This window comes from Geotrypetes seraphini, chromosome 6 (genome assembly GCF_902459505.1).
Source record: "Geotrypetes seraphini chromosome 6, aGeoSer1.1, whole genome shotgun sequence".
NCBI lineage: Eukaryota > Metazoa > Chordata > Amphibia > Gymnophiona > Dermophiidae > Geotrypetes > Geotrypetes seraphini.
Window position 1 is genome coordinate 131,143,572 of NC_047089.1, and position 21,232 is coordinate 131,164,803.

General features: G+C 46.1%; 1 protein-coding gene across 2 annotated transcripts in view; it reads right to left on the bottom strand.

Annotated features, from left to right (window-relative positions):
• The window catches only part of FARP1 (FERM, ARH/RhoGEF and pleckstrin domain protein 1), a 541,848-nt gene that overhangs the window by 467,563 nt on the left and 53,053 nt on the right, over positions 1-21,232 (bottom strand). For both annotated transcript variants that reach the window (XM_033949732.1, XM_033949731.1), the window contains exon 2: positions 20,804-21,001. In XM_033949732.1, the coding sequence (XP_033805623.1) occupies positions 20,804-20,974 (171 nt within the window). In that variant the 5' untranslated portion in view covers positions 20,975-21,001. The remainder of the gene's footprint in view (positions 1-20,803; positions 21,002-21,232) is intronic.

Sequence of the window (21,232 nt, forward strand, 5' to 3'; positions counted from 1 at the left end):
AAATGATTAATATAGATTTAATAGTTATCATTAGTAAGTTTTTTAACAACTGTGCTTTATAAATATCTACTGATACTTCTGCTCCCGAGTCCAATTTCTTTGCTGAATGTAGACATCAAAATTCTGTCCAAAATCTTAGCTGATAGATTAGCGACCCTTCTCCCCGATGTGACTGCATCCACACAAGTCGGCTTTGTACAGGGTAGACAAGCAGTACACAACGTACGTAAAGCATTGATAGCCTTAGCGCACACGCAATTCCATCACACTCCTATGCTCAGTTTGGATGCAGCACAGGCGTTCGACCAGGTCAATTGGAAGTACCTCTTTGAAGTGTTAAATTGTATGAGGATATCTGGCTGGTTCGCCTCGGCATTACGCACTTTATATTCCACTCCAACAGCAAGACTACTTGTCAATGACATTATTACTAACCCAATACCTATTGAGAGGGGAACTCGACAGGGCTGTCCCCTGTCACCCCTCTTATTTTTATTGAACCTCGAACCCTTTCTTCGCACAGTGTCTCAGGACCCCGACATAGTGGGTGTGGATTTCGGGACTCATTCACTCAAATCTGCCTTTGCAGATGACCTATTATTTTTGCTAACTGACCCCGCTCACTCTGTTCGATATTTATTGCAAGCGCTTGATGAATTCAAATTTTATTCGGGATTTACGTTGAACTACCAGAAATCTATGGCCCTAGCTAGTCCCATGACACTAATTGTAGTGTCATGGGACTAGCTAGGGCCATAGATTTCTGGTAGTTCAACGTAAATCCCGAATAAAATGGAGCGGTCACTTCCCATTTACGTGGGCTCAGACTTTAATTCGCTATTTGGGGGTACAGATCCCCCGAGACCTTATGACTCTGTACACCAGCAATATCACCCCATTGCTTCAAGACACCTCACAACATCTACAGAATTGGTCCACTTTTCCCTTATCGGTGGCGGGCTGGGTAGCCCTTTTTAATATGGTGCTCTTTCCCAAATGGTTATATCGCTTTCAGGTTTTACCTCTGCTGCTGTCCCATGCCCTTAACATTCATTATATTACATTAGTGATTTCTATTCCACCTGTGCCTTGCGGTTCTAGGCGGATTACAAATTAGAAGAGATCTGGACATTACCGAGAGAATTACGTAACAATGATTACCGAGAGAATTACATAACAGTGATTCATGTACTTTACATGGTCTGGTAGAGGATTATTAATTATAAGATATCTGGATTTTTCCAAAAGAATTACATAGCAGAGAATCAAGTGATAACCGGATACAGTGGAGAATATCAGTATATACGGGTTACAGAAGAAAGATTACCAAACAATGAAGGAAGAAGTTTGTTGGATACTGAAGGTAGATGCTTATTTAGGGATCAGAATAATTTTGGATGGTGAGGTTCTAGGAGTTGACTAATGTGTTATTCTCGAGAGGGAGAGCTTGTGTGAGGGGAGGAGATTAGTTAGAGGGGACGTATTTTTTGAATAGAAATGTTTTGATGTATTTTCGAAAAACTTTGATGTCTGTTTCGTTTAACGAAAGAGCTACAGCATTTTCTATGGGGTGGTAAGCGACCACGTATGCCCTTGCTACGGATGTGTCTGCCCAGGGATAGGGGGGGCTATGGTTTATTAAATGTACGTTGGTATGCTATGGCTTGTCAGATGAGACATATTAATGATTGGTTTAGAGGAACATCTGATTTTTCTGCTACACCACTGGAGTTATCTTTGCTGGCTCCATTCCATGTGAGCTATTTTCTATAAGGGGCGGATCCGAGGATGCGTCCTTTGGTGTCTCACTACTCCATTTTTACGACGGCCAGAAGGACATGGAGATGGGTCTGTAAAACAGCCAAATTGTCTTCTAGGGTGTCTTTATATTTGCCTATACAGGGCAATGGAGCTTTCCAGCCGGGCATGCAAAATGCCACCTTTCTTAGGTGGCAAGCACAAGGTCTACAATATCTTTTTCACCTGTTTTCGGAGGAGGGGAGCCTGGTCACATTTGCCGAGCTGCAACAAACTTTTGACCTACAGGCTAATGATCTCTTCACCTTTTACCAGATCCGTCACTATGTTCAGTCCCTTCCAGTGGCTGCCCTTACTGAAGTCTGCAGGGAGGTGCTTTTGGAACTCTTCAGCCTTTCAGCCCAACAGAGGATTCCTCTACGATTTCATATTGTGGGGATCCAGGATTGCCAACCAAGTACGAATCTGGATATATTAGCAACAGCGTGGGCTGAGGACTTGCATTGCCAGTTGACTGCTGAACAGTTACAACGGGTTGGGGATTGGCTGAGCGGCAGACATCAGAGGGTAGTGGTGAATGGTACTCCATCTGAAGCATCGGACGTGATAAGTGGAGTGCCGCAGGGCTCGGTCCTGGGTCCGATTCTATTCAACTTATTCATAAGAGATATGACGCAAGGACTTAGGGGAAAGGTATCGCTGTTCGCCGACGACGCCAAACTTTGCAACGTAGTAGGCAGAAGCTTATTACCTGATAATATGACACACGATCTACTGCTGCTGGAACAATGGTCAACTACTTGGCAGCTTGGCTTCAATGCTAAAAAATGCAAGGTAATGCACCTGGGAAAGAGTAACCCACGTAGAACTTATGTACTAAATGGTGAGACCTTGGTTAGGACCACAGCGGAACGCGACCTAGGAGTGATCATTAGCGAGGACATGAAGGTTGCCAATCAAGTGGAGAAGGCTTCCTCCAGGGCAAGACAAATGATGGGGTGTATACGCAGAGGTTTCGTCAGCAGGAGACCTGAAGTTGTGATGCCGTTGTACAGAGCCATGGTGAGGCCTCACTTAGAGTACTGCGTTCAGTTTTGGAGACCTCACTACCGAAAGGACGTGCTGAGAATCGAGTCGGTACAGCGAACAGCCACCAGGATGGTCTTGGGGCTCAAGGATCTCACGTATGAGGAAAGACTAAAGAAATTGCGACTGTACTCACTTGAGGAAAGAAGAGAACGGGGAGATATGATTGAAACGTATAAGTATATCACGGGACGCATCGAGTCAGAAGATGATATCTTCCGGCTCATGGGACCCTCGACCACCAGAGGGCATCCGCTGAAAATCAGGGGAGGGAAGTTTCGTGGCGACTTCAGGAAGTATTTCTTCACCGAGAGAGTTGTGGATCATTGGAACAGACTCCCACTCCAGGTGATAAAGGCCAGCAGCGTGACGGATTTTAAGAGAAAATGGGATACTCACGTGGGATCTTTAAGTGAGTAAACTCAGGGGGGGGGATACATGGAATGGGCAGACTTGGTGGGCTATAGCCCTTTTCTGCCGCTTTTTTCTATGTTTTCTATGTTTTCTATGTTTCTATGTCCTGAAGAACATTCAGAAAATGTCACCCAATATTACTCACTAGGAAATGCAATTGAAAATTGTTCTTAGACTTTACATTCCACCGGAACTTGCAGTCTGGATGGGGATTACTGCGTCGCATTCTTGCCCGAAATGCAATCAGGCTCACGCATCTTTGAGTCACAAGTTTTGGGCCTGCCCCGCAATCCAACAGTTTTGGAGACATCTTGGCCTATATACCACATCGCTTTGGGGAAGGCGATGGCTTCCGCAACCGAGGGCGTTATTTGGATTTTATAATATAGCCTCGCCCAAACCCAGGGGAATGTCAGCATTTATCTCCAGAGCCCTTTTGATGGGAAAAAAAGCCATCCTCACCAACTGGCTCTCCCGTGATCAACTGGCTCTCCCGTGATCCCCCGTCATATGCACAATGGAGATCCCTGATAGTGCACGCAACACTGGAGAGATGCATGGTGGGAGACTTGACTCTTGGCCCGGGTTGCAAATTTTGTCAGGTGTGGGAGCACTTCTGGCAGGACCTCACACCGCGTGCTCGCAGTAGAATTTTGAATCTTTAAGATTTTATTCCCACTCTCAGCTGTTGGACTGGCCATGGATTCTTGGGGAGGGGAGGGGGGGATGGGAGGGGAACTGATTATATTGTTGAAAATGTTATTTCCTGAATGGTACTACTGTTTGTATTTGCTTCTTACTGCTGGAATAATAAAAATCATTTAAACATAAATATCTACTGCATTATCTAAACCAAGTGCCCCAAGTATGACTATTTTAAAAGTTAATGGTTCTGATATGAAAAGTATCTCCTATGGGCAGGGCCTTAGGCCTCTCCCTGGTGCATCCCATGATGCACCAGGAAGGGAAAGGCTTGCAATTCTGAAGAGGTGTAGGCATCCCTCTAGCTAGCAGTACTCCAAAGGGTATGGGGGGGTTGGGGTGCCAGGAGTAGGTGCTGGCGTGGGGGTTCTGCTCTGCAGGGGTGGCCTGTTAGCAGGAGGAATCGGCATCCCTCTTGCCTAACACAGTTGGCAGGGGCATCCCTCATGCCTATAATGGTTGGAGGGGTTGGGGGTTCTGGCAGGAAGGAGTAGGCATTCTTCCTGTCAGGGCACTTTGAGGGGGGTACGGGGATAGTGGCAGGAGGAATTGGGCACTCCTCATGCTGGGGGTTGTGGAAGGAGGGATTGGGCATCCCTCCTGCCGGGGGTTGTTTCAGAGTTTGTGGCAGGAGGGATCCCATTGTTTTGGCCAATCAGGGACTTCTTAGACTCCTCCCTAAGGAAGTCCCTGATTGGTTCAGGTGCCTCAGGCCCCTCCCACATGATGCACTGGGGTGGGGCCTAAGGCCTGCATTGCAGCACAGGAGGCCAGAGGAGCAGGAGGGACCGAGCACCCCTCCTGCTTCCAACTTTTAAAGGTATGGGGAGTGGGGGAAGTAGGCGGGGGCGTGCGCTGTTAGGAGGGAGTGGGCATCCTTCCTGATGGGTTTTTTTTTGGGGGGGGAGGAGTGGGCCGATGGCAGGAGGGAGTGAATCAATCGCTGTTTCAAAATCGGCCAGAGAATTGGCCAACAGGGATTGAATTGCTATCTATAATGAATCTGGGCCAGATCATCATTGGTAAGATTTTGCTTGGAAATTGCTTGCAAACTTGTGCAAAGGGAGACAAGTTAAATAGGTAAGTTCAGAGACTCTGAGTACTCTGTTCACTTAGCAAGGAAGTTTAAGGGATAGTTTTTGCTTAGCACAGAAAGTCTGTTACACTTCATAAACTAGAGTTTAAAGGGGCCATTTTAAAATTGCAATCACTTTAAAGCACAGCTAATAGGTACAGGCAGCCTCAGTTTAGACTTGAATTCTTTCCCACCCATCCCAACTCCCGACTATCCCTGACCTCTGATTTACAGGCCTTCAAACCAATTAGAAAGCTACAAAACTAATTAGGGCATCTCTATTAGCAAGTAATTAATTGTTAGAAATAGATCCTTGGAGAGGAACCTACCAATTACAACATTACAAAATAATAAAAACTAAATATTCCCATATGCTAACATATAACTAGCAATCTTAGGGAACCCTTAGTGTACATATTCCCATTCTCTTAGCAACTTAATAAAGAAATCACCATTATGATGATAAATGCAACAGTCCAGCCTCTCTAGCTTTCCTTGTAGGCTGTTTAGCCTTGTTCTGCATAGAGTTGTAGATGATGCAATTGTGCTGGGCATCTTCAAACTAGCTGTGTTAACATACATGAAGGGGAGCCAGTAGCAAGAAGTACACTCTCTCAAAACAAGAACACTTATGGTGGCAAGAATAGGAAGCAAATTTTCTGCCTTAGAGTGACTGGCCTCAATTTGTTCCTGATAATTTATTTTTCTTTATCTTTTTTCACATTATCCAGATGGTTAGATTCCTAACCATGTTCCTCTTCTGGAAAATGAGAGTAGGGCTTTTTTTGTGTTTCTATGTCAGGTATAGCATAATTGATACAGTTTTCTGGACTTTGAAGACTGAATTCAGAGCCAGCTCCTCTATTTTATTTCTTGTTCCACCTCGGAGAACAGGCTAGAACAGTTGTTCCCAACCCTGTCCTGGAGGACCACCAGGCCAAACAGGTTTTCAGGATAGCCCTAAAGAATATGCATGGAGCAGATTTGCATGCCTGTCACTTCCATTATATGCAAATCTCTCTCATGCATATTCATTAGGGCTAGCCTGAAAACCCGATTGGCCTGGTGGTCCTCCAGGACAAGGTTGGGAACCAGTGGGCTAGAAGGCCTGGATGAGTGATAGTATCTTGAGATGTTGCAACCCCAAAGCAGTAAGCTTTAGAGAAGGGGTGTCCAACCTGCGGTCCCGTGAAGTATTTTGTGTGGCCCTGGTCGAGGGTGATGCAGTGTTTTCCTCTGCTGCCCTTCGATGTTTATCATCTTGCCGGCTCCCTCCTCTGTCTTGCTGCAGCGTTTGCACATTTATGCAGCCCCAGAGACATTTTTTTTTGGCCAATGCGGCCCAGTGAAGCCAAAATGTTAGACACCCCTGCTTTAGAGCTTCACAGGCTTTTGAAAGACATTTCCTAGAAGTTTAGATGAGAAAGAGATACCCACGGTTGCTAGAATATATGACAGGGGAACTCATCCTCAAGGTGAAGTTCCCCAGGGGAGATGGAATTGAGCCATAAGGTCATAGAATATCACCTGTTCCAAGCTAGCTATGTGAATCAAATAGTCCCAGTTTAAGAGAGAATGTCTTGATTTCTGGGCACAATCTAAAAAGCAGTTGAACTTCCAGTAAGTCTGCAGATAAAGAACTACTTTTATCAGTAATGGGGTTTTGTTTTGTTCTTTTAATACTGACACTTCCTTGAGGAAAAACAGCTACTGTGGCAGATATTGATCATGTAGTACCTTCTGTGTGAAAGTGACAGGTTCTGCATGCTCCTAAGAGAACATGCCTGAAAAATCAAAGGAATAACCAATTTCATAATGAAAGCTAAGCCAAGTCCCAGAGCAATTGCACACACCTCAAATAAGAGAGCTTCTAAAGAAGAAACCACATTCCCTTCCTAGAAGACTGAGAGACTGGAAAGATGGAGTACTACTCAATGTTCCTCCCACAATAAAGAAGAATGCCTGGGTAACAGGTACCAGTGCTATCCTATGTGTCCCCTGAGGAATAATTTGACTTGAGTAGAATAGCCTTGAGCTGAAACAGCCCACCACACAGGCATCCATACAGACTGCATTACAGACCTGAGTCTTAATGCATATCCCAAATGATGTTGAAACAGAAGACCAGAAAACTGGAATTTTCTGGGTAGCCAGCTGCCACCTTGATGCTACAAAATGCCAAATAACTATACCATGTCCCACTTAATACCAACTGACAGCTTTACAACGCCCGAGATGGCACAAAGAGACTAGAGACTGACAAATGAATGAGCTGTACTCCCAAACTAACTCTGACAGGCCAAATTACAGTCACAAGTCAACTAAGAGAGGTACAGACATAAAAGCAAGGAACAGACAAATGCAGCAGAGGGTATAGGAAACCCGAGTCCCCCTAAGCCATGTATGAGAATGCGCCTCCATGGGCCCGAAGGAAGCCCATATGGCATACATGTTGACAATGTGAGCCCAAGAAGGCTCATTGCGCCGTAGTACCAGCCAAATAATGGAAACATGAATCATCAGGACCCAAAGATTGAGGGCTGTGATCCAACTTAGAATTACCACACGCAGTGAATTTTGAGGCGCAAACACCCACCAGGTCCACAGAGCTGGATCCTGTGGCCAATTCAGATCACTTATTCCCCTTAGGAACCAAACACACAGGAGGAAGGCAGAAGCACCTGCCAGCCATGCAGGAGTGCCAACTACCTAACGAGAGAAGTCTTGGGAGAGAAGTGAGTCCCCAACATCCCCTGGTTTTCACATGTAAGTTAAACGAGAGAGCCTCCAGCCTGGGGCTCTGAGAGGCCACCACAAGGGGAGAAGGGGTACACATTTAAACTGTAGGCCACCACAAGGTAGGACCAAAAACATAATGTAACGGAGCCGGTACCTGAGTCTCCGCTAGGCCCGTATTCCACTCACGAAAACGCTTCCCTGGACGTGCTTCCCGTAAAGTAAGGAAGTCCTGCTGGATTACAGTCACTCTCAACATATGAAACAAAAATGTAAAAGAGTCAGCTCACAGTTCATATAATCGGTTTATTGTGGGTTGGAGTTGGGAGACTACTTTCATTCAGTCCTGACTCCCAAAGCTACAAAATAAGTCCACAAACAGAAAAATAGAGCTGACAAACCCTGTGAAGTTTCAGCTCTCACCTTCATGCAGGTAAGTGAGATAAATCCCTTGAATATACTATTGCCTTCAAAGATTAGGAAATAAATCCCAAACTGCTGCTGTCTTAAACTCTGACAGTTATACAGCACTGCTGCTTGCCCTTCTTACAGCGTTATGTCCAAGCCTTAAAGTTAGGCAGGCTTGGCCCCAATCAGTTTAAACTGCTGATGGGGGGAGGGGAGTAAGTGAATCCACTAATTTAAACTTTCTGAAATACAGAATGCCACAAATGGCCCCACAAACCCAACCAGTATGGACAGTGGATTCTCCCCACAGATTACTTCCCTCACTCACAACATAACAGCCACAATCAAGGTAAACTTCATGTTTTCAGTACCCTTTAAGTTTAGAAAAAAAAACGTTTTTCTTTTCTTCCTGCTTCAACTCAGCAGGTCAGCACAAGTCCCCAGTTAACTTGCAGTAAACCCAGTCTCTGAGAAATATAGCAACAGATAGATAATACTCCAAGCAACTACCTGGCCCTGCCACTTAACTCTCTTCCATCTGAATGTCTTCAGGCAGTCCATTAGTTGTTGAGCAGTCCATGGGCTCTTGTAGTGTTTGCTGGTTGGCCCAAGGGTCAGTATCAATCTCCTGCATCTCAACGTCCTGGGACCCAAGAGAGCAGCCAGGAGAGACCTCTTCCTGGGCTGTCCCAGGGTGGACTGACTTTCTCCTTCTCAGAGAAGCTTCTAAAGAGCTCAGGTGAGCACGCCCTGCTCTCCCCGGGGGAGGAGCAGCCTGCATTATTTGCTTAGGTTTCCTGGGCTTCCTAATTATCTCCTTCAGCTGGAGGTGCACAGGGGGAGGTGAATTCCTAGCCGGTTGTTCTAAGCTGTCTCTCTCACCTTCCTCTCTTCCCTGGAGATCCTTTAGTTCGGATTTAAAGGGGAATGTAGGCATTTCCCTTCTCCTGCCCACAACCCTCTCTCCCTTGTTAGCCTTTTGTACAATCGGACTAGCTTTACTAGTAACAAAACCTGGCACAAGATGAGCTTCAGGGCTAGGATTGTGACAATAAGAACATAAGATTTGCCACTGCTGGATCAGACCAATGGTCCATTGTGCCCAGCAGTCCACTCACATGACGGCACTTAGGTCATAGACCAGTTCCTATTTGAGTCTAGCTTTACTTGCATATGTTCTGTCCAGTAGGAACTTGTCCAACCTTGTCTTGAATCCCTAAAGGGTGCTTTCCCCTTTAACAGCCTCTGGCAGAGCGTTCCAGACATCCACCACTCTCTGGGTGAAGAAGAACTTTCTTACATTTGTACGGAATCTTTTCCCTTCTAACTTAAGCAAGTGCCCTCTCATTCTCTTTACCTTGGAGAGGGTGAACAATCTCTCTGTCTCTACTAAGTCAATTTCCTTCAATATCTTGAATGTTACGATTATGTCCCCTCTCAGTCTTCTCTTTTCAAGGGAGAAGAGGCCCAATTTCTCTAGCATCTCGTTGTACGGCAACTCCCCCAGCCCCTTAACCACACTCTTGTTAACAAATTTACCTCCAGCAGCCTGCACTCCCTCTGGGTTTAAGTTTGTTTGTTTTTTTTACAGTGAGGAGGGAGCAAAAAGTGCAAGAACCTGCCAAACAGGGACACTGGGGACGGGTAGGGAACTGGCACCACAAGCTATACCCTGCAAGAGGCACACAGGGAACTTAATCCCCTCACTCAAATGAGTCAGCAAAGTTGGACAGGAATCAAGCCCAGCCGGACCAAGCCACTGCTCCCCAGCCACGCTAAGCAGGAGATGAAACCAGGAGCAGGAGAAAGACCATCCATCTGCCTGCAGACAGACAGAATGTTGGTTTACCAGTGAGCATACTACCCTACATATGACAGAGCTCAGCTTGGTGCTCTCTATCTCCACCTGCTGAATGAACAAAACCCACTTGGTCTCTGGGTTCATCTGCTGATAACAAGGAATTACAGTTCTAACATCCATGCCACACCCACTTCAGCAGAAGGACCGGAGAAGGGCAGATGTGATCCCTCTCCACAAAAGTGGAAGTAAGGAAAAAGTAGGGCATTACAGGCCGGTAAGTCTGACTTCTGTGGCAAACAAATTAACAGAAACACTTTTAAAACAGAGAATGGTCAACTTTATGGAATCCTATGGATGACAGGACCGGAGGCAACATGGATTCAATAGAGGTAGGTCTTGTCAGACAAATCTTATCAATTTCTTTGACTGGGTGACCAGAGAATTGGATAGAGAGAGTGCGCTAGATGTGATGTATTTAGATTTTAGCAAAGCCTTTGACAGTGTTCTACACAGACTTCTAATAAATAAACTGAGTGCCCTCGGTATTGATCCCAAAGTGATGGGCTGGGTTAAGAACTAGTTGAGTGTAAGGCGACAGAGGGTATTGCTCAATGGAGATCGCTCTGAGGAAAGGGACGTTACTAGTGGTGCACTTCAAGGTTGTGTTCTTGGGCCTATTCTTTTTAACATTTTTATACACTATATTGCTTCAGGACGGATGATACCAAAATCTGCAATAGAGTAGACACCCAGGATGATGTGAATAACATGAAGAAAGACCTGGTAAAGCTTGAAGAATGGTCTGAAATTTGGCATCTAAAATATAATGCTAAGGAATACCAATATCTGCAATAGAGTAGACACCCAGGATGATGTGAATAACATGAAGAAAGACCTGACAAAGCTTGAAGAATGGTCTGAAATTTGGCAGCTAAAATATAATGCTAAGGAATGCAAAAATCCAAGGGAACAGTACAGTTAGAGGGTGAAGAACTTAAATTTACGACAGAAGAGTGGGACTTGGGTGTGATTGTATGGCCAAACAGATTGAAAAGGTGACAGCAAAAGCTAGATGGTGCATAGGGAGAAGTAGGAAAAGCACAGTTACTTACCGTAACAGGTGTTATCCAGAGACAGCAGGCAGCTATTCTCACATATGGTGACGACATCGATGGAGCCCGGATGCGGACGCCTCACAAGCAGACTTGCTTGAAGAAACTCGAAGTTGCGAGTTGCCCGCACCGCGCATGCGTGAGTGCCTTCACGCCCAGCACAGGGCGCGTCTCCTCAGTTCAGATAGCTAGTAGAGAAGCCAACCAGGGGAGGTGGGTGGATTGTGAGAATAGCTGCCTGCTGTCCCTGGATAACACCTGTTACGGTAAGTAACTGTGCTTTATCCCAGGACAAGCAGGCAGGTATTCTCATATATGGGTGACCTCCAAGCTAACCAGAATGGGATGGTGGGAGTGTTGAAAACTCAGGAGAATAAATTTTGACCAAAACTGTCCATCCCATCTGGAGAAAGTATCCAGACAATAGTGAGAAGTGAAGGTATGAACTGAGGACCAAGTAACAGCTCTACATATTTCCTCAATAGGTGTAGATCTGAGGAAAGCTACTGAAGCTGACATTGCTCTGATTTTATGGGCTGTGACTTTATTGAGAAGAGGTAATCCAGCCTGGGCATAGCAGAATGAGATACAAGCCACCATCCTGTTGGAGATGGTACGCTTAGAAATAGGATGTCCCAACTTATTTGGATCGAAGGAGACAAAAAGTTGAGGAGCAGATCTGTGTGGTTTGGTGCGTTCCAAGTAGAAGGCCAAAGCACGTTTACAGTCCAGAGTATGAAGAGCTGATTCTCCAGGGTTAGAATGAGGCTTTTGAAAAAACACTGGAAGTATGATTGATTGGTTGAGATGAAATTCTGAGACCACTTTAGGTAGGAATTTCGGATGAGTACGAAGAACCACCTTGTCATGATGGAACACAGTGAATGGTGGGTCAGTAACTAAAGCTTGCAGCTCACTGACTCGTCGAGCAGAAGTGAGGGCAATGAGAAACACCACTTTCCAAGTGAGATACTTCAGATGAGCCTTATCGATTGGTTCAAATGGAGGCTTCATGATTGAGTAAGGACAACATTGAGGTCCCAAACCACAGGAGGCGGTTTGAGAGGAGGTTTGACATTGAAAAGTCCTTTCATGAATCTGGAAACCACTGGATGAGCAGAGAGGGGTTTCTCTTCAATAGGCTGATGAAAAGCCGCAATTGCACTGAGATGGACTCATATAGAAGTAGACTTGAGGCCAGAATTGGATAAGTGCAAAAGATAGTCCAAAACAGAAGATAAGGAGGAATGCAGAGGCTCCTTATGATGGGAAAAACACCATGTAGAAAATCTTGTCCATTTTTGGTGATAGCATTGTCTAGTTGTAAGCTTTCTAGAAGCTTCTAAAATGTCTCTTACAGATTGAGAAAACTGAAGAGGGGTTATGTTGAGAGGTACCAAGCTGTCAGGTGTAGAGACTGCAGGTTAGGATGAAGCAGAGATCCTTGACTCTGTGTAAGCAGAGAAGGAAAAACTGGTAGAAGGTATGGCTCCCTGCTGTTGAGTTGAAGTAGAAGGAAGTAGAAGGGAGTACCAGGGTTGTCTCGGCCACCGAGGAGTAATTAGAATCATGGTGGCATGATCGTTCTTCAATTTGACCAGAGTCTTGAGAATGAGAGGGAATGGAGGAAATGTGTAGAGGAAAAGATTTGTCCATTCCAGAAGAAAAGCATCTACCTCGAGGCAGTGAGGAGTGTATATCCTGGAGCAGAACTGAGGCAGTTTGCAGTTTTGGGGAGCTGCAAAGAGGTCTATCTGTGGCGTTCCCCACTGTGAAAAAATGTGACGAAGAGGCGAGGAATGAAGAGTCCATTCGTGAGGTTGCAGTAGACCAGTGGTTCCCAACCCTGTCCTGGAGGACCACCAGGCCAGTCGGGTTTTCAGGATAGCCCTCATGAATATGCATGGAGCAGATTTGCATGCCTGGCACCTCCATTATATGCAGGTCTCTCTCATGCATATTCATGAGGGCTATCCTGAAAACCCGACTGGCCTGGTGGTCCTCCAGGACAGGGTTGGGAACCACTGCAGTAGACGACTCAAGTTGTCCGCCAAGCAATTATTTGCCCCTTGAATGTAGACAACTTTGAGGAAAGTGTTGTGGTGGATTGCCCAGTACCAAGCCTTCAGAGCTTCTTGACAAAGGGAAGCAGACCCTGTCCCTCCTTGTTTGTTGACATAATACGGACTTGGTTGTCCGTTCAAACGAGGACTACTGTGTCGTGAAGTAGATGTTGAAAAGCATGGAGAGCTTTGAGGATCGCTCTGAGTTCCAACTGATTGATATGACACTGACGATCCGTACTGGTCCAGAGGCCTCGAGTACGGAGACCATCGAGATGAGCGCCCCAAGCATAGGTCGAAGAGTCTGTCATGAGGACCTTCTGATGAGGGGGCGGTTGAAAGAGTAAGTCTCTGGAAAGATTGGAAGAGAGCATCCACCAACAAAGAGACTTCTTCAAGGAAGGAGTGACTGAAGTGTATCGAGGAGGGTCGCAAACTTGCGTCCATTGAGATGCCAGTGTCCACTGAGGAATTCTGAGGTGAAGTCTGGCAAAAGTAGTCACGTGTATTGTGGAGGCCATATGACCCAGAAGTACCATCATGTGTCTCACTGAGATGGAAGAGCGGGAAGACACTGTGTGACAGAGTTGAAGAAGAGCTTCCAGATGCTGTTGTGGAAGGAATGCTCTGAGTTGGACAGTGTCCAGAGCAGCTCCAATAAATTGTAGAGTCTGAGAGGGCTGAAGTTGAGATTTGGGAAAGTTGATTTCAAATACCAAACTTTGTAGGAAACAGGTAGTCCATTGGGTCGCTACAATAACCCCTTGAGATGTTGAATCTTTGATGAGCCAGTCGTCAAGGTAGGGAAATACCTGAAGACCATGATTCCTTAGAGCTGCTGCTACCACAACCAGACACTTGGTGAACACTCTGGGAGACAAGGCGAGGCCGAATGGGAGGCCGGATGAATGGGAATATGAGTGTAGGCCTCCTTGAGATCCAGAGAGCATAACCAATTGTTCTGCTCGAGAAGGGGATAAAGGGATGCCAGGGACAACATTCGAAACTTTTCTTTGACTAGAAATTTGTTGAGAGCCCCGAGATCCAGAATGGGTTGCAGATCGCCCGTCTTCTTCGGAAAAAGGAAGTAACGGGAGTAAAAACCCCTATTCTGCTATTCCAAGGTAACTGGTTCGATGGCATGGAGACGAAGCAGAGCTTGAGCTTCCTGAAGAAGGGCAGTCTGGGATGGATTGGAAGGATACTCTCTTGGAGAAAGCTCTGGTGGAACCTGAGTGAAATGAAGAGTATCCTTCCCTGATGATGGTAAGCACCCAGAGGTCGGATGTAATTATCGTCCATCGGTTGTAAAAATGATGGAGACGACCTCCTATAGGGGGAAAAAGAGACAGAGACAGAACGGTGGAGGTTATGCTCTGTTGTAAACAGTCAAAAAGGTTGAGAAGCCTTAGATGCAGAAGAAGGTTGGGGTTTCTGTTGCTTCTGAGGTTGTTGTTTATTTCAGAGGAGGGCGAGTATAAGGAGCTGGCTTTGGAGCAAAACGCCTTTGATAGATAACAGCAGGGCTTGCAGGCTTGGCAGGAGCTGGCTTTGGTTTAGGTCTGACTATAGAAGCAAATGATTTTTCATGGTCAGATAATTTCTTGGTGGCTGCCTCGATGGATTCATCAAAAAGGTCATTGCCCTGACAAGGAATGTTAGCTAAGCGGTCTTGAAGGTTAGGGTCCATGTCAATGGTACAAAGCCAGGCAAGACAACGCATAGCCACAGAGCAAGCAGCCGCTCGGGCAGATAACTCAAAGGCATCATAAGATAATTGGAAGAGATGCAGATGTAATTGAGAGAAAGAAGCAATGACTTCTTGAAACTCAAAATGCATTTGGTTATCCAAATAAGCCAAAAATTTTGGTAGAAGAGAAAGAAGAAATTCAAAATAAGTGATGAAATAAAAATTATAATTGAGGACTTTAGAGGACATCATAGTATTCTGGTAGATGCGACGTCCAAATTTGTCCATAGTTTTCCCCTCCTTTCCAGGAGGAACTGTGGCATAGATCTTGGAAGGATGGGATCTCATCAAGGAGGATTCAACAAGCAGGGATTGATGAGATAACTGTGAGTTGTCAAACCCTTTGCGATGCACAGTTTTATACCTAGAGACCAATTTTCCTGGAACAGCTGGTATGGAAAAAAGTGCCTCCATGCATCGAGCAAAAGTATGATTCAAAAGCTTATGAAGTGGAAGCTTAAGATATTCTGCCGGAGGTTGAGGAAGATGCATGACTTCTAGATACTCCTTAGAATATTTGGAGCCAGTATCCAATTGAACATTCAAGTCTACAGCCATCTGTCGCAGGAAAGACAAGAAAGATATCTGAACTGCCAATGCTTTGCCTCGAGAAGGACTCGAGGACGTTGAGGCTGCCTGTGTCAAAGAAGACGCTTCGGCATGGAAAAAGGCATCAAAGGAACCTGGTGACTTGGACAAGGCAATTGAGGCCGGAACATCCTCAAGGTCCAGCATCAGAGACCTCGAATGAGGAGTCAGTGGTCTGGTCGAGGTTGGAGTAGATCGAGGCTTCGAGGAAGATGGTCTGTCCTGAGAAGAAGAATGATGCCTGGAAGGATGCCTCAATGAAGGCCTCGAATGGTGGTGAGAACTGTGTCTGGAACCAGATCTCGAGGATCGAGAAGATTTCGCCTCGTAGACGTAAGCAGCCGATACCGATGTATGAATAGGGCTAGAGGCTGTAGATCGAAGCTCCAGAGGATTGGTGGAGGAACCTCGATGTACTCTCAAAGACTCTGCTCCTTGTTTAGAGTGTGAGGATTTTCTTCGAGGCACTCGCAAAGAATCTGCTCCTTGCTTTTCGTGCTTGGATGGCAGACCAGACACTCGCAGAGACTCTGCTCCCTGCAAAGAGTGTGAAAGCTCAGACTGGGGCATAGGAAGCAGCTTGACCTCGCGGGAGTCTGCTGAATGCCCAGGCTGGATAAGAGGAAGCAGTTTAGGTCCCATGTTAGTAAGGAACTGAATAAACTGCTTCTCTAACATAGTCTGGAAAGAAGCCGGCAAGGATGGATCCGTGTCTGAAACCGGACCACCTGCTTTGGCTGGAGGTCCTTTGAGGTAACATAGAAACATAGAAACATAGAAATTGACGGCAGAAAAGGGCTGTAGCCCATCGAGTCTGCCCATACCAATGACCTACTCCCTGACTTTTACTCCCCTATTGATCCCATGTGAATATCCCATTTTCTCTTAAAATCTGACACGCTGTTGGCCTCAATCACCTGCTGAGGCAGCTCGTTCCAATGATCGACCACCCTTTCGGTGAAGAAGTACTTTCTAGCATCACCCTGTGAGTATGTTTCGACTTAGAAGTCTTGGACACTTTAATCACTACCGGTGGAACCGACTGCTGAGCTATCTGACCTGAGGAAACAGGGGAAGATACAGCAGATGACGTCGAAGCAAGAGCCGCTGCAAACGACGAGGGTCTGATGAGGCTCGAGGTGGAAGCAGTAGGCGCAGACGGAGCCTCGATGGAAGTCGAGGCCGAAGAAACTTTCGAAGTCGAGGGATCAGTAGGAGACTCCATCTCGAAAAGCTTGTCCACCAGAATGCAACAACCCTTGAAAGCACGAGGCTAAAGTGTTTGGCAAGGCAGGCATGACCTAGGATGATGTTTCGGCCCAAGGCACTTGAGGCAGGGTCCGTGAGAGAGATCGCGCAATGACACTTGCTACACCTCTTAAAGCCTGTAGCAGGCCGGGACATAGGCAGAAAAATAGCCGCCGCAAAGTCGAAGCCCTTGGAAAACAAACGGAAGAAAAGATTTTTTTTTTTAACTAAAATAAAAGAAATAAAATAAAAGCGATTCGTGAAGAAAAAAACACAAACCATGGTTGAGAGAAGGCACAAAGTGAACAAAGTTAAACACAGAGAGTAAAAGACAGAGGAGTGTGTGGCGCGGTGGTTGAAGCTACAGCCTCAGCACCCTGGGGTTGTGGGTTCAAACCCCGCGCTGCTCCTTGTGACCCTGGGCAAGTCACTTAATCCTCCATAACCCCAGGTACGTTAGATAGATTGTGAGCCCACCGGGACAGATAGGGAAAATGCTTGAGTACCTGATTGTAAAACCGCTTAGAAAACCTTGATAGGCGGTATATAAAATCCTAATAAACTTAAACTCCGTGGAAAACTGAGAACTGAGGAGACGCGCCCTTTGCTGGGCGGGAAGGCACTCGCGCATGCCCAGTGCGGGCGACTCGAAACTTCGAGTTTTTTCAAGCAAGTCTGCTTGTGAGGTGTCCGCATCCGGGCTCCATCAATGACGTTACCCATATGTGAGAATACCTGCCTACTTGTCCTGGGATAAAAGGAGGTATTGATGCCCCTGTATACGACTCTGGTGAGACCTCATTTAGAATATTGTTTACAATTCTGGAGGCAGCACCTTCAAAAAGATATAAAAAGGATGGAGTCTGTCCAGAGGAAGGCTACTAAAATGGTGTTTGGTCTTCATCATAAGGTATATGAGGACACTTAAAAATCTCAATCTGTATACTTTGGAGGAAAGGCGGCAGAGGGGAGATATAGAGAAATTTAAATACCTACATGATGTAAATACTACTACTATTAATTATTTGTATAGCACTACCAGACGCACGTAGCGCTGTACAGAGTCACAAAGAGTAAGAAAACAGTCCCTGCTCGAAAGAGCTTACAATCTAAACAGGCAAGACAGACAAACAAGATGTCATGGATGCAGAGCTACCCCAGTCAAACTGAGAACTTCTGAACTACTTCAAGCCTCATGGTTCGGATGAAGACATGAAAATAAAAAATCTAAACCAGAACAGATCAGAATGAAACCTTCCACCTCGCAAGTAAAAGGAAAAAGTGAGGAGAGGGGGCACAACCTAGAGATGCAGGAGGTGACGCTGAGAGAAAATGGTAAATGATGTCTTCTATAAACTTGTGAGTAAAGGAGAATAACCCACTGGTTCAAGACTCGTATGCCATTTGCACTAGAACACAGATAGCAAGATGTCGCAGGGGCCCCTTGCTTGTCTGTGGCCACTAAAATGAGATCACAAATACAGAATATTTGGCAACTGAAGTAAATATGTGCTTTAAGGCAGATCTATTTTTTGTGTAATAGAGGTAATAAAAAATGAAAAGCATTGCCTAATTCAAGACAAAACAAGCAAGGCTAGGAGAAACACTGAAAATTCAGTTATTTAAAAGGGAAGGGAACGTCAAAGATCTAGAGCAGGGTTGCCCAAGTCTGATATTTGAGAGCTACTGGCAGGCCAGGTTTTCTGGATGTCCACAATGAATATGCATGAGAGAGATTTGCCTGCACTGCCTTCTTGGTATGCAAATCTCTCTCATGCATGTTCATTGTGGATATCCAGAAAACCTGGCCTGCCAGTAGATCTCAAGGACCGGACTTAGGCAGCCCTGATCTAGAGCAGTGTTTTTCAACCTTTTTTGGGCAAAGGCACACTTGTTTCATGAAAAAAATCACGAGGCACACCACCATTAGAAAATGTTAAAAAATTTAACTCTGTGCCTATATTGACTATATATAAAGTAATTCACTTGAGTGCCACCGCCGCCATCGGGAACAGGCCGGCGCCAAGTTCTCCCTGCTTCTCTTCCCCGCGGGGCCGACCAACTCTCGCCACCCGTCGTCAATTCTAACGTCGGAGAGGACGTTCTAGGCCAGCCAGGCAGCGATTGGCTGGCCCAGAACGTCCTCTCCGACGTCAGAATTGACACGAGTGGCGAGAGTTGGCCGGCCCCACAGGGAAAAGCAGGGAGAACTTGGCGCCGGCCTGTTTCCGATGGCGGCGGTGGCACTCAAGTGGCTAAAGAGCCGCAGTTTGCCGGCCTAGGGACAACACTGGAGGGTGGCCAGCTGTGCACCCCCTTGGGACGTAAACCCGGGGTGGGGCAGACCGCCCCCCCCACCCTGGTATGCCACTATCTGTACCTCACTCCCTCCCTATGACCAAAAATTCTCCTTTCTTCTATTCCCCGTGTACACAACCATCTCTTTCCCTCCCTTCCTCTCTCCAAAGTCCATGCCTTGTGTCCAAACACTCATTCCCTCCCCCACCTCAGCATCTCTTTCCCTCCCTTCCTCTCTCCCAAGTCCATTTCTTCTGTGTCCAAAAACGCATTCCCTCCCCCACCTCAGCATCTCTTTCCCTCCCTTCCTCTCTCCCAAGTCCATGCCTTCTGTGTCCAAAAACGCATTCCCTCCCCCACCTCAGCATCTCTTTCCCTCCCTTCCTCTCTCCCAAGTCCATGCCTTCTGTGTCCAAAAACGCATTCCCTCCCCCACCTCAGCATCTCTTTCCCTCCCTTCCTCTCTCCCAAGTCCATGCCTTCTGTGTCCAAAAACACATTCCCTCTCCCACCTCAGCATCTCTTTCCCTCCCTTCCTCTCTCCCAAGTCCATGCCTTCTGTGTCCAAAAACGCATTCCCTCCCCCACCTCAGCATCTCTTTCCCTCCCTCTCTCCCAAGTCCATGCCTTCTGTGTCCAAAACGCACTCCCTCCCCCCTTTTGTGTTCCATGTTTGCCTCCCAGCCCATCTTTGCAACTTTCTCAGCAAAACGAAGCTCAAGCCGCGAGGCTTGTCTTCTGCTTCCTGCCTGCCCTGCCGCGCACAAATAGCCGAACGGAAGTATTCTCCGACGTCAGTGCTGACGTCGGAGGGCAGGCTTTGCTTAAGCCCTCCCTCCGACGTCAGCGCTGACATCGGGGAACGCTTGCGATCGGCTATATGTTAGCTGCAGGGCAGGCAGGAACAGAAGACGAGCCTCGCGGCTCGAGATGTATTGAACTCCGCGGGTCTCCCGTCCAGCTCTCTCCTGTCCACGTGGGGCGGACCGCCCCTCTCCCTAGACTGTGGCCTAGGACCCTGGGGGAGCCCGGGCCCCCTGTCAGCTCCGGGCCCCTGAATGCAGGATTGGTGGTACTGCCCTGATGGCGGCCCTGACCGTACGGCACACCAGGCAACATCTCGTGGCACACTAGTGTGCCGCGGAACAGCGGTTGAAAAACACTGATCTAGAGAGTCTATGGTCTGTATTATATTCTAATTTAGTTCAACACATATTTTCCACTAAAAGTAATTGCTGCTCTATAAACATATTAAACTTCCACTATGCTTGCAAAAACTATTACTCTGGCCATCATACAATCTAGTCTAGATAGTTTTAAAAGCAAGAAATTTAGTTACAAGTACTATTAGCATAAAACATAAGTAATGATATCAAATATAAGGTCATCACTGTTTAATGTCATTGCCTCAGCAACACACGCACAGAAATTCATGCAATACCAGCATTCATAGACCACAACAAACCATCCCAATCTTACTATGAGTTCAGAAAATCGATGAAAACCTATTAAGCGATGATTTTACATTGTATTACATTGTATTCTACTATATTGTATTCTACTGAATCCTACTGTATTTTGTATCTTCGCTGATATGTATCAGTTCTTTTGTTGTTAACCGCCCTGAACTTCTGGTTGAGCGGTATATAAGAAAACAAATTATTATTATTATTATCCACAGGCCAAATGCTGTGAGATTGACATATTTCAAATTTCTGTAATTAATATTCAATTAAAAAAAATAAAGACAAGAAACAAGCTTACTGGAACTTCAATGGTTTCCTGTGTATCATCCAGCATCTGGATTTTGAAGGGAATCAATTTTCCTGATGGTGAGGTGAGTGTTTTCTGTCTATGTTCCAGTGTACTGATCCCGGAATTATCCTGAGTTCCTAATTGTGAGACTGTGCTCGCTCTCTGCTCCGACTCATCCATTTTTAAGGCGGCTTTATCTTCCTATTTCTGCAAAAAAAAGGTTAAAAGAAATCAAGCCAAAGAAAAGGAAATTAATTGTTCTTTATCGTCCCTCCAGACTGGCACAGATACCAGGAGTGGAGACTGAGAACACACTGAATTCTTACAGTACAAGTAGGCTATGCAGTCCCTCAAACAATCAGTCTGTTCTCAGTCTCCAACATGTGGAGGTGGTAAGCCTGTGAAGTCTTCTTTTAGGCCTTGGCAGGGTCTCTTGAA